The sequence below is a fragment of the Mauremys mutica genome, chromosome 24 (genome assembly GCF_020497125.1).
Source record: "Mauremys mutica isolate MM-2020 ecotype Southern chromosome 24, ASM2049712v1, whole genome shotgun sequence".
NCBI classification, from domain to species: Eukaryota; Metazoa; Chordata; order Testudines; family Geoemydidae; genus Mauremys; species Mauremys mutica.
The window spans coordinates 18670733-18683396 of NC_059095.1; the positions used below are offsets into that span (position 1 = coordinate 18670733).

At 53.8% G+C, this 12664-nt stretch overlaps 1 protein-coding gene across 1 annotated transcript in view; it reads left to right on the top strand.

Annotated features, from left to right (window-relative positions):
• The first annotated feature begins 2833 nt into the window (after positions 1 to 2833).
• The window catches only part of LOC123355789 (major histocompatibility complex class I-related gene protein-like), a 67016-nt gene continuing 57185 nt past the window's right edge, over positions 2834 to 12664 (top strand). Inside the window, exon 1 of the mRNA XM_044998494.1 lies at positions 2834 to 2991. Coding sequence (XP_044854429.1) covers positions 2889 to 2991 — 103 coding nt within the window. The 5' untranslated portion in view covers positions 2834 to 2888. The remainder of the gene's footprint in view (positions 2992 to 12664) is intronic.

Here is a 12664-nt window from a genome sequence, read left to right on the forward strand (position 1 = left end):
CAAGATCCCCTCCCCCCCCCCGAGTGCGCTGTGTCTCCACTCCTCCACCTACATTCCAGCGCTTCCCGCTGCCAAACAGCTGTTTGGTGGTACTTAGGACTTTCCAGGAGGGAGGGGGGAGTGTTGCGTCGCAGCGCCTTTCAGGCGGGCACGGACAGAGCTCAACAATCAATGTGATTGGTAGCAAAGTTATTTATTTCTCTCCAGCATGCTCTTATATACAATTATGGCAGGCAATCAAGCAATTGCTAATTGGTTAATAAGATACACACAGGCACAGCTATAACTTCATAGGGTAATTGTCATCCTGTACAACTTTCTGATTTATTATCCTGTTTACTGCCTACTGGCAGATGAGAACCAGCCCAAGGCCAGCATCTCACTACACAGTCCACAGCCTAATTAGTCCGTCCTTGAAGTCTAAACACTCCAGCTCTCACATACCCATCTGCCAAGTTCCCACAGGGGAGGAGCGGGGACATGGCCCGCTCCAGAGAGGAGGCAGAGAAGAGGCGGGGCAGGGGCGGGGACTTGGGGGAAGGGGGTGGAATGGGGGCAGGAAGAGGGTGGGGACTTTGGGGAAGGGATGGAATGAGGGAGGGGTGAGGGTGGTGCAGGGGTGGGGTTGAGCACCCACCGGACACAGTGGAATTTGGAGCCTATGGCCTAATTCATTAAATTCATAAAGTGCTTGGAAATCCTTGCATGACAGACAAGTTACTGAGCTCCATACAGGCATCGCTGGAAGTTCTCAGGCCTGCGTTCAGCAGGAGCTCAGAGTAGATGAGATAATGGTGTCGGGGTGCTGGGCATGGGCAGTGGGTGAACAGCTGGCCTGGCCCCAGCCCCACTTCTTCCACCCAAGGCCCCGCCCCTTCTGCCCCAACTGGAGCGCAGCCCCAATTGCGGCTACTGACCTCTGTCCTGCGCCCCCAGTCCCCCTGCCCCATTATGGCCACTGGCACCTGTCTAAGGCTAGCATCTCCCCCCAGTGCCGGATAGCTGCATGGCCCCAGCTCACCTCCCCAGAGTGCCAGGCAACCCCAGCCAGCTTCCCCCCAGCCCTCTCCAGCTACGCCACAGCTCCCCCTCCCCAGCCTTCCTGGAACAGGGCCATGCAGCTGTCCAGCGGCCAGAGCGGGGCCGAGTGGCCACTCCAGCTTGCTCCGGGGGCTGGAGAATGGTTGGGGGAGGATCTGGGGCTGGCCAGCTATTCTGGGACCGGGGGGAGAGATGGAGCTGTGCGTTGTTGCGGGGGATGCGCTAGCTTTGACCGGGGTGGGCGGCAGCCAAAGGGAGGGGACTGGGGGCACAAGGCAGGGGCCAGCGGCCACAATGGGGGCTGGCCTCTGGAGTCTATTGGGCATGGAAGGGGCGGGGACCTGGGTGGAAGGGGCGGGTCTGGGGCTTGCTTCCCCAACCCAAGCCTTCACCCACCGCCCATGGTGGGACTCCTGTCTCCACCTCTCTGCTGCAGGCCCTTTACTCCTAAAGGAATTTAAAATTGCTGATACCTCCACCTGGTGGGACTCCTGTACACACACAATGGCGTACACTCCAGGAATAAACCTATTCTAACAATAATCTGTGGCGCTGGTCTAACTTAAAAATACCAATTATAAATAATATACATCCAATGTACTTAAATTAGATTTAACACACCTTTAATTAACAATTTAAAGAAATGGAATAACAGACTAAGATTAAATGTCACTACTAATTTAAATCCACAGGAGGCAATTGAATAAAATCAATTCACAAATACAGGCTACAGCAATAAATGAAATGTAGAACTGGCCTTTACACTGCCCCCATTTACCCCACCCCGGAGCGCACACTCCTCTGGGGTTCAGAGTTCTAGACACTTGCATGGGAGCGCTTGGAGAGCTGCAGCTGGAGCCAGCACCCTGCAGGTTCTGTGTATCCGTCCAGCCAAGGCAGCAAGCTGCACACCCCTCTGCCAACAGGAATTGGCCCCACCAAATGTCAGCAGCTCTGGGTCCCGGGTCAATGGGACGATCCCTCTGACTCAGTCTCTGTGCTGTGCCCCTTCCCTTGCCAGCACTTTCCCAAAGCAGAAGGGGTCGGGAGGGGGGGGGCGGGGTTACTCACTGTTCCTCCCTTGCAGGCCCACCTCAGTCAGCTCCAAGCACAGCAACCGTCTCTGCTCTGACTCCAGTGAAGCCACCAACAGCCCTTGAGGAACACCGCTCCTCCCTGCAGCGCAAAGCCCCAGCAGGCTCCAGCAGCGCCCTAGCAGCAGCTGGCCTGACCAGATGGGAAGTGTGAAAAATTGGGACATGGGGTGGGGGGTAATAGGAGCCTATATTAGACAAAGCCCCAAATATCGGGACTGTCCCTATATAATCAGGACATCTGGTCACCCTAGCAGCAGCTCCTGGCAGGACAGAGCTCCACACCAGCTCCACGCCCCAAAGCAGAGCCCACGGCCCCCTCTCCGCACTGCTCCCCCGGGGCGTCATGGGAGTTGTAGTCTCTGGGGCTAGATCGCAGCGCAGGGTCTCCCCACCTGGGACACTCCCAGCAAAGGTCAGACTGGCCCCTCTAGCCAAGCGGGGCGGGGCTGGGCGGGGGCTACAGTTAATCGCTGCTCTGGTCATCACAGCCCCGGGGCCAAGTTCTCCGCGGCGCCAAATCCCCCCATTTCCCCCCCGCCCCTCAGACTTTCGCTTCCCCTTCGCCAACCCGCCCGGCCGGGTTCTGCCCAGCGACCGGTGACGCAGGCGGGTCCGTGCGTCGCTATTGGTGGGCCGTTTCCCCTCTCAGCCAATCCCCGCGGCGCAGAGGTCCCGCGGCCGGTAGCGGGGACTCGGGCGCCGGCAGCGCGCAGCGAAGTTCCCGGGGCCGGCCCGGCCGAGAGCGGGTCCATGGGCCGAGTCCTGCCGCGCTGCGGGGCGGCGCTGGGCCTGGCGCTGCGCCTGCTGCTGCTGCTGCTGCTGGGGGCTGTAGCCCCGCGGGGGGGCCACTCCCGTGAGTGCCGGGGGGAGACCCCGGGCCGGGGGGGGGCGCTGGGTGCCGGGCCGGGGGGTGCGGGGGGGGGGGGCGCTGGGTGCCGGGCCGGGGGGTGCGGGGGGGGGCGCTGGGTGCCGGGCCGGGGGGTGCGGGGGGGTGGAGCTGGGTGTCGGGGGGGGGGGGGAGCTGGGTGCCGGGCCGGGGGCGCTGCTGGGACAATGTGTGTAATGGGGGGGGGCGGGGCTGAGAGCCGCTGACCCGAACTGTGACCCCTTCATCTAATGCCACGGCCCCCAGCCAGGGGGTGCGGCACCGTTGGGACCAGCACCTGTGGGTGCTGCACACGCTGACAAGCCCCTCGCAGCCCCGTGAGGCTCCCAGGCTGCGGGGAAATCCCCGGTTCCGGGCGCTGCCCAGGCTGCTCCATTCCCAGCGCCTCAGGGCGGGGCGGGGCTTTCAGACCCGATTCCTGTGTGCAGAGCTCAGGCTGCTGGCTAGTGAGAGGGAGTAAATCACCCCCCCCCCCCCGCCCAGATAGACCAGGGTTAGATGAAGGGTCTCGCTGGCCTTTAATGGCTCCCAGAAGATGCTTCAGTTTTAACCCCAGTGCCTGGAACTCCTGAGTGTGGCTTCTCCTTGGCTACAAAGGGCTGAGGTGTGACAGCCTCAGTCTAGTTGCACCCACAGTAAGAAATGGGCCAGGGCGGTGGGTGGAGCCCCCTCCTTAGAGGAGGCTAGCCCCCAGGTCTGCCCCTTCTGCTTGTGCTCCTCCACAGCAGCCGTGGTCACGAGTTCCCCTTCAGCCAAAGGAGTCCTGGGCCAGCCCAAGCCCTGAGTCTCCACCTTGTCCCCCCCACCTGCCCGGAGCTGCCCTGGGCCAGCCAAGTAGCAACTCCCCTCCCCAGACCCCAACCCCTAAGGCCTCTCACTCTCCTCCATCAGAAGCTTTTGCTATACCCCATGCAGGCTCCCGGGCAGCGGAGGAGGCTGTTTGCCACTCAGCTTCCTGGAGTCCAGGGAGGTTACTGATGAACACAGGGAGTGGAAGCCACCCCGGAATTGCATGGGGCATAATAAAGAAAAAAGTTCCCTCCAAAATCCTGCAACCGGGGGTCTGGCGGCAGCGCCAGGGGATGGCAGAGCCTCCCCTGGCCTATTATGCCTGCTGTGCCTGCCCATGGCAGTGGGTTGTATCTGTAGTGGACGCAAGTCTTTAGAGGTGTCATCCTAGGGAGGAGATCTTAACTCCCTTGTGAAGGGTTGGATCACAGAAACCTCCTTGGGGTTGCTAACTGATGTGCCAAGACTACTTCTGCCCCTGCTTTTCCTGCCAGCTTGGGACTCCAGCACCCTGTCTTGCTGAGCCAGACACTCCAGTCTGCTCCAACACAGACCCAGGGTCTGAACCACGTGCCCCAAACTGCAGACTTAACTGAAAGCAAATTAAGAAGTGTTCCTGTCTTTAGCACTCGGATGCTCAACTCACAATGGAGTCCAAACCTCAAATAAATCTGTTTTACCCTGTATAAGCTTTATTCTCATAAATTGTTCACCCTCTATAACACTGATAGAGAGCTATGCACAGCTGTTTGCCCCCCCGCCAGGTATTAATACATACTCTGGGTTATTTAATACATAAAAAGTGATTTTATTAAATACAGAAAGTAGGATTTCAGTTGTTCCAAGTAGTAACAGACAGAACAAAGTGAATTACCAAGTAAAATAAAATAAAACATGCAAGTCCAAGCAGGGGCGGCTCTAGAAATGAGGCTGCCCCAAGCAGCGCGGTGCGCTGCGCCGCCCTTCCCCGGTCCTGCGGCGGGTCCCCTCTTCCCGCGGCTCCGGTTGAGCTCCCGCAGGCATGACTGCGGCAGGTACACCGGAGACCGGGAGCAGCGGACCATCCGCACGCATGACTTCGGCGAGTGCCGTGGTACCGCGGCTCCGGTTGACCTGCCGCAGGCATGCCTGCGGGAGCTCAACTGGAGCCGCGGGAAGAGGGGACCCGCCGCAGTCATGCCTGCGGCAGGTCCGCTTGTCCCGGGCTCCGGTGGACCTCCCGCAGGCATGACTGCGGCAGGTCCGCCGGCCCAGCCTGCCACCCTCCCCAGCGGCAGGGGACGCCCCCTACATTTTGCCGCCCTAGGCACCAGCTTGTTTTGCTGGTGCCTAGAGCCGCCCCTGAGTCCAAGTGTAATACAGTAAGAAAACTGAATACAGACAAAATCTCACCTTCAGTGGTGTTCCAGTAAGCTTCCTTTTACAGACTAGTCTCCTTCTAGTGTAGGTCCAGCAATCACTCACACCCTCTGTAGTTACTGTCCTTTGTTCCATTGTTTTTCAGGTATCCTTGAGGGTGGAGAGGGTATCTCTTGAGCCAGCTGAAGACAAAATGGAGGGGTCTCTCAGGGGTTTAAATAGACTTTCTCTTGTGGGTGAAGACCCCCTCCTCTCTCCTATGCAAAGTCCAGCTCCAAGATGGAGTTTTGGAGTCACATGGGCAAGTCACATTGTCATGCATGACTCAGTTTTTACAGGCAACAGCCATTATTTACATGCTACCCTGAACATCCTCAGGTAGACTTCTTATGTGGTTTGGAGCCTTCCAAGATTCATTGTCCTTTAAATTTTTCTTGATTGGGCACTTAATTTGCACATTCCTTTCTCAAGAAGCTGACCAAATCCTTTACTAAGGCTACTTAGAAATCAAGCAAATACACAGCCAATATTCATAACTTCAAATACAATAAAGACACATGCATACAAATAGGATGAATATATTCAGTAGATCATAACTTTTACATAGACATGTGTCATAGGTCTCACCCCCGCTTGGAGCTGTTGGGTTCCAATGTGGGGACCTGCCTTGGTTTCCCTCTAAACTAAAATCCTAGTTTAGATCTAGTAAAAGCTGCCACCAGTCAGTTTTTAAGTGTCTGACACACTCCCTGTTCCCCCAAAAACTTCCCCTGGGGAACACAGATCCAAACACCTTGAATCTCACCAGAGAGAGAGAAACAGCCAGTTCCCCTCCCTCCTTCCCTCTCTCCAGCCTGCTCTGGAGAGATTACACACCGAGTCAAATCCTTGACTCAACACAAAGAGGGACTCACCTCCCCCTCCCCTTCCCTTGAATCTCCACAAGAGAAGGAATTAACCAAGTCCTTAATAGAAAAGAATTTATTAAAGATTAAAAAAAGAAAAGTCACTGTCTCTGTAACCAAGATGGAACAATACAGGGTCTAAACTTATTAATCTGGAGAGCATTCCCCCTCCCCCTTTCTTTCTCAGTAACAGCAAAGTAACAGCAAACCGGAATAAAGAATTTCCTTTAGCAAACACACAATTGCAAATATAGAAAGCAACTCAAAAGACTAATCGGCCTTTCTAATTAATACTCACTATTAAATAGTAGAAACTACTCCAGGAGAACTTGGAGACATGACTGACCTCTCTTAGATCCAAAGAGAGCTCTGAGCAAACAAGGAACACAGACAAAGGCTTCCCTCCACAGAGATTTGAAATTATCCTGTTCCTTGATTGGTCCTCTGGTCAGGTGTTTCTCAGGTTACTGAGCTTGTTAACCCTTTCCAGGGAAAAGAGACCTTAACCCTGATCTGTTTATTTATGACAACATGTTACATGGCATATGTAGCATAAAACATATTCCAGTTATATCATATATACATTCATAAGCCTATTTCCATGAAGCCTTATGGGGTGCAACGTCACACACAACGTATCACCCCTCTCTGTCTCTGGCGGTGTGTTGGCGCCCTAGAGCTGGGGGAGAGTTTGGAGCCCCTGGATCTGTGCATTAATCAGATTAGTTTGGGCATGAACTCCTGTTGCAGAGCACAGAACAGCTGCAGCGTTTGTGCAGTTAAGATCTCCTGTAACTGCCAGATAAAGAGCTTCCGGATCCCAATGAAGGTGGGGGTGAAAAGAGAGGAAGGCATATCCTGCTTTTCCTAGTGTGGACTTGAATCTTCCTTGTTCCCCATGAGGCTGCAGCTCAGACCCTGGGGAGCTCAGCAGCCCGTATTGAGCTGAGTGAGGCTGCGGGGTGGATTTGGGGTTTGTTTGAAGTGGTTTAAGGCGCATTGGTGCCCTTGTGTCACCTCAGTAACAGGCTTGGTTTGACCTAAACAGGGTTAGGCCCCAGTGCAGCCTGGCCATACGGGGTCGAGCCATGTTAGGGGCCAGGAACGAAAGCAGAGAAGTGGTGGTGGTGATGGGGGGTGACGGGTTATCCCTGCAGCAAAGAGACAGGAGGCCGTCCTCTCAGGGGACCATACCCAGTACTGGTGTAACTCCAGTGGTGCAGAGCTTTGGCTTGGGGCCTGCAGGAGTGTGTTTGTGTGCGCGCGCATGGGCAGAGAAGGACATTGATGATGATCAGAGAAGATCTGGACCAAGCTCACGTTCTCACTGGCTGGTTTGGCTTTTTTAATGCATTACATCCAGCACCAGCTCCCATCGGTGCCTGGCTGGGCCTTCGATGAAAGAAAAATCCTCTGTGCCCATTACATAACAGATGACCTGACAAGGGGGAAATAGGGTGTTTTTTCCCCTCCTTGTTTTATTCTGTCTCCTTGGAGCAGCAGAGACCTGGGGTGGGAATTCTCAGTCCTCAAATGAAGGGCCATGGGGTGTAGAACCCTTACTAAGGACAGCTTTTCTTTCTACTGCTTCATAGGTGCTTTGGTTAAGTAGGACCTTTTCTACACTTCAAACTTGCTCTGGTTTAATTAAACTGGTTGAGATAAATCAGTGCAAACCCCAATTATGGACCTTCTTATTTTGGCATAACCATGGCCTTTTCTTAGTTTAGCTTATACTGATTCCCAGCAACTTAACCTGAACTGAAAAAAGCTTCTCTTACATCGGAATACAAGTGTCTACATGGAGCTTTGTACCAGATTAGCTGAATCACTTTAGTTACACTGGTGCAACTCTGCATGTGGATAAGGCCTCACTGACTTAAGGCAGGAAAAAAGCCATTCTTGGGCTAAGTCTACACTAGATGGCTCAAAGTGCTGCCGTGGGAGTGCTCCCCCAGCTGCGCTTTGAACTGTCAGTGTGGTCACCCGTGAGCACTGTGGAGAGAGCTCTCCCAGCGCTCCTGGTAAATCAGGTCGATGAGGGGAATAGCGCTGAACACTGGAAGCCTGTCTACATTGGCGCTTTACAGCGCTCAAACTTGCTGTGCTCGGGGGGAGGATGATTTTTCACACCCCCGAGCCAGCAAGTTAGAGCACTATCAATTGCCAGTGTAGACAAGCCCTTAAACTGGAAAAGGAGTGTTCACAGAGCCTCTTGCCCAGGTTTAACTAAACCAGTTTAAATCACACTTAAAGGCATGGCTACACGTGCGAGTTAGAGCACATTAAAGCAGCCCAGTGTGCTCTAACTCACGACCCGTCCACACTGGCAAGGCACATAGAGTGCTCTGACTCTGCAGCTGGAGCGCTCCTGGTTCTCCACCTCAGCGAGTGGAATAATGTTTGATGTGCCCCGCTGGAGCGCCGCGGTGCCAGCGTGGACGCCCTGGTCTGTTAATGCTCTCTGATCGGCCTCCAGAAGTGTTCTAGCCACTCTGATCATCAGTTTGAACTCTATTGCCCTGTCCTCAGGTGACCAATCGTCAGACTTGCCTTTTAAATTCTCTGGGAATTTTGAAAATCCCCTTTGTTTGCTCAGCAAGGCGTGGAGCGCTCGCAGCACAACTTTCCAGGTGACCATGCCTCCAGGCGATCCTCAGTATGGAGCAATGGCGAGGTGCTGGACCTCATCAGTGTTTGGGGGGAGGAAGCTGTCCAGTCCCAGCTGCGCTCCAGCCGTCGGAATTATGATACTTTCGGGCAGATATCAAGGGACATGATGGAAAAGGGCCATGACCGAGATGCACAGCAATGCAGGAGCTGTGGAATGCCCACCGCAAAGCCTGTGAGGCAAACAGCTGCTCCGGTTCTGCCCCCGTGACCTGCCGTTTTTACAAAGAGCTGGACGCGATACTTGGGGGTGATTCCACCTGCACTCCAAAGACCACTATGGACACTTCAGAGTCCAGTCCAACAAGGAAGGAGGAGGAGCAAAGCAGGAGCGATGGTGCTGAGGAGGAGGAAGACACCCCGGCATCCCAGATGCATGCAGCCAGGAGCTGTTCTCAAGCCAGGAGGAAGGTAGCCAGTCGCGGTGGCCGGTGCTTGGGGAAGGACAAACACCAGAAGAGGTTCCCAGTAAGCGGCTTTTATTTTGGGAAGGAAGTTATTTGGTGCGGGCTCTTGGGGCGAAGAGGGTTAGGGCTGCATGTATACCTAGATGCGGAATAGGGCGTTGATGTGCTCTCTCACATCATGGTAATCGGCCTCAATGAGCTCTTCAAAGGTCTCAGACAGAACCTGGGCAATGCACTTGCGCAGGTTTTGTGAGAGAGCCACTGTGGTCCTTGTCCCAGTCAGGCTAATATGTCCGCGCCACTGTGCCATGAGGGGCGGGGGGGCCATTGCTGCACACAGGCAAGCTGCATATGGGCCGGGGCAGAAGCTGCATTGTAGTAGAAGACCCTCCCTTGCTTCCCTGGTCACCCTCAGCAGCGAGATATCTTCCAGAACGAACTCCTGTGGAAAATATGGGGACAGTGTTCAGTATAGGGGCCCACTGGAGCTGTTGGCTCTCCTCAAGGCACAGAAACCCAGAGGACAGTATGGCCCTGAAACAATCAGTCCCCCTTGACCCTGTGCTTTGTCACCATTTTGGAGCTCCTAGGGATTATGTGCACTCGCTTTAGGACGGGCAAATTATGCTATTGTGTAGACTGTGCTTTCCCTCCTTAAGTATGGGGGAATCATTGCTCTGTCTGGTGTGAGCAATGCTACCTCTGTTAAGTGTTGCATTTTGCCTTTACAGATGCAATCTAGAGATCTCAGCCATCCGTGTTATCACCAGCCAAGAGGCTGCAAAGAATCAGGAAGAGCCCACGTAGAAGCAAAGAGGACATGCTCAAAAAGTGCAGGTGTGGCATGAGAGTGGAAGGAGGGTCAGCCAGCACAATGCAGATCGCCACCAGCTGTGTCTAACACCTGTAGCTTCACCATCCAGCCCGGAAAACTACGACCCTTACCCACTGCACTCAACCCCCATCACCATGCAGTATAGCCATCCTGAAGTGCAGCACTCATTGCACAGCACTCCAAACAGGAAGGCTGAGTATGATAACAGGACATACGCAAATCTGTGATTGTACCGTTCCCCACCCCACCCCCTTGCCCTCTCTGTTTCCCAAGCAGTTGTTTTTTTTCAGTAAATGCATTTTCTTTTCACTAAATGGATTTTTTTGCTTTGAAAACATACTTTATTATTGCGTAAAGTAAAAGATACCTTAGCCCAGGAAAGCAACAGGCACTGCAAGTCAGTGTATTATACATAGCAAACCAATATTCCTGCTAACATTGGAACCACTGCACTTCACTCCCGTGCAGGACGCCAGACATGACTGGTGGCTTTCCTTAAGGCATCCCTAATCCTTGCAGCCCTGTGCTGGGCCCCTCTAATAGCCCTGCTCTCTGGCTGTTCAAATTCAGCCTCCAGGTGTTGAACCTCCGAGTTCCATGCCTGAGTGAATCTTTTACCCTTCCCTTCACAAATGTTATGGAGGGTACAGCATGCGGATATAACCGTGGGGATGCTGTTATCGGCCAGGTCCAGCTTCCCATACAGAGAGTGCCAGCGGCCCTTTAAACGGCTAAAAGCACACTCCAGAGTCATTCTGCACTGGATCAGCCTGTTGTTGAACCGCTTCTTGCTGCTGTCAAGGCTCTCTGTGTAGGATTTCATGAGCCGCCGCATTAAAGCGTAAGCAGGGTCTCCAAGGATCACAATGGGCATTTCAACTTCCCCATGATGATCTTCTGGTCTGGGTGATCCACAAGTGCCTGGAGAACCATAGAGAAATAGCCCTTCCGATTAACGTACTCAGAGGCTAGGTGGGCTGGTGCCAGGATTGGAATATCCGTGCCATCTATCTCCCCTCCTCAGTTAGGGAAACCCATTTGTGCAAAGCCAGCCACAATGTCATGCACGTTACCCAGAGTCATGGTTCTTCTGAGCAGGATGCGATTAATGGTCCTGCAAACTTGCATCAACACGATTCCAACCGTCAACTTTCCCATTCCAAACAGGTTAGCGACTGATCACTAGCTGTTTGGAGTTGCCAGCTTCCAGATTGCAATAGCCACCTGCTTCTCCACCGTCAGGGCAGCTCTCAATCTCGTGTCCTTGCGCCGCAGGGTGGGGGTGAGCTCCTCACACAGTCCCACGAAAGTTGCTTTTCTCATCCAAAAGTTCTGCAGCCACTGCTCATCATCCCAGACTTGCATGACGTGATCCCACCATTCAGTGCTTGTTTCCCAAGCCCAAAAGCGGCGTTCCACAGTGGTGAGCATGTCTGTGAATGCCACAAGCAAACTCGTGTCATATGCGTTACTTGAGTTGATGATATCATCGGAGCTCTCACTGTCACTTTGGATCATAAGGAATAACTCGACTGCCAAACGTGACGTGCTGGCGAGACTCATTAGCATATTCCTCAGCAGTTCGGGCTCCATTCCCGCAGACCAAAAGGGAAGACAGAGCACGCAGTACAAAAAATGTTGAAAGATGGCGTCAAATGTGGATGGAAGCAAAGGAAATGCTGGGATGTGAACTGATGCATCATGGAGTGTTGGGACAGGACCCAGAATATCCCACAGTCCACGCCCCCTTCCCACAAGCCACAGCGCCAGAATGGGAAGAGGTGCTCTGTGGGATAGCTGCCCATAATGGACCGCTGCAAGTGCCACAAATGTGGCCAGGCCAGTGCACTTGCAGCTGTCAATGTGTACAGACTGCAGCACTTTCCCTACTGCACTCTCCGAAGGCGGGTTTAACTCTCAGCGCTCTACCTCTGCAAGTGTAGCCATGCCCTTAGACATAACCTGGATGTGAGGACCTAGAGAGAGATCCGAGTCAAAGATGACACCCAGGTTACGATCCTGAGTGACAGGCAGGATGGTGGCGTTATCCACAGTGACTGACAAAGGAGGTAGCAGGGAGGTCTTGGGGGGAAGATTGGGAACTCTGTTTTAACCACATGGAGCTTGAGCTGATGACGAGACAACCACAAGGAGCCGTCAGAGAGACAGGCCAAGATTGTAGTTTGAGCAGAAAGAGACAAGTTTGGAGTGGATAGGTAGATCTGTGAGTCATCAGTGTGGAGATGGTAGTTGAATTTGTCTTTGCAAATGACTTTGCCCAGAGATGAGGTGTAGAGGGGACCAAGGACAGAGCCCTGGGGGGACAGAACCCCATAGAAAGCTGGAGGGGGGATGAGGAAGATCCTCTGATGGACACGGTGAAGGAGTGATTAGAGAGGTCAGAGGGGACCCAGGAGGGGACAGAGATAAAGAAGTCAAGGGGGACAAGATATCAAGAACAACATGGTGAATGGTGCCAGAGGCGGCTGGCAAACCAAGGAGGGTGAGGATGGAGCACTGAGTCTGAGTGCTAGCTAGGAAGAGTCATTACAGACTTTGTCAGGAGCGATTTCCCTGGAGTGCAAGGGGTGGAGGCCGGGGTGAGGACGGTCTAGGAGGGAAGTGGAGGACGGGAACTCCAGACAGCGATTGCAGAGGCACATTCAATGAGCTGA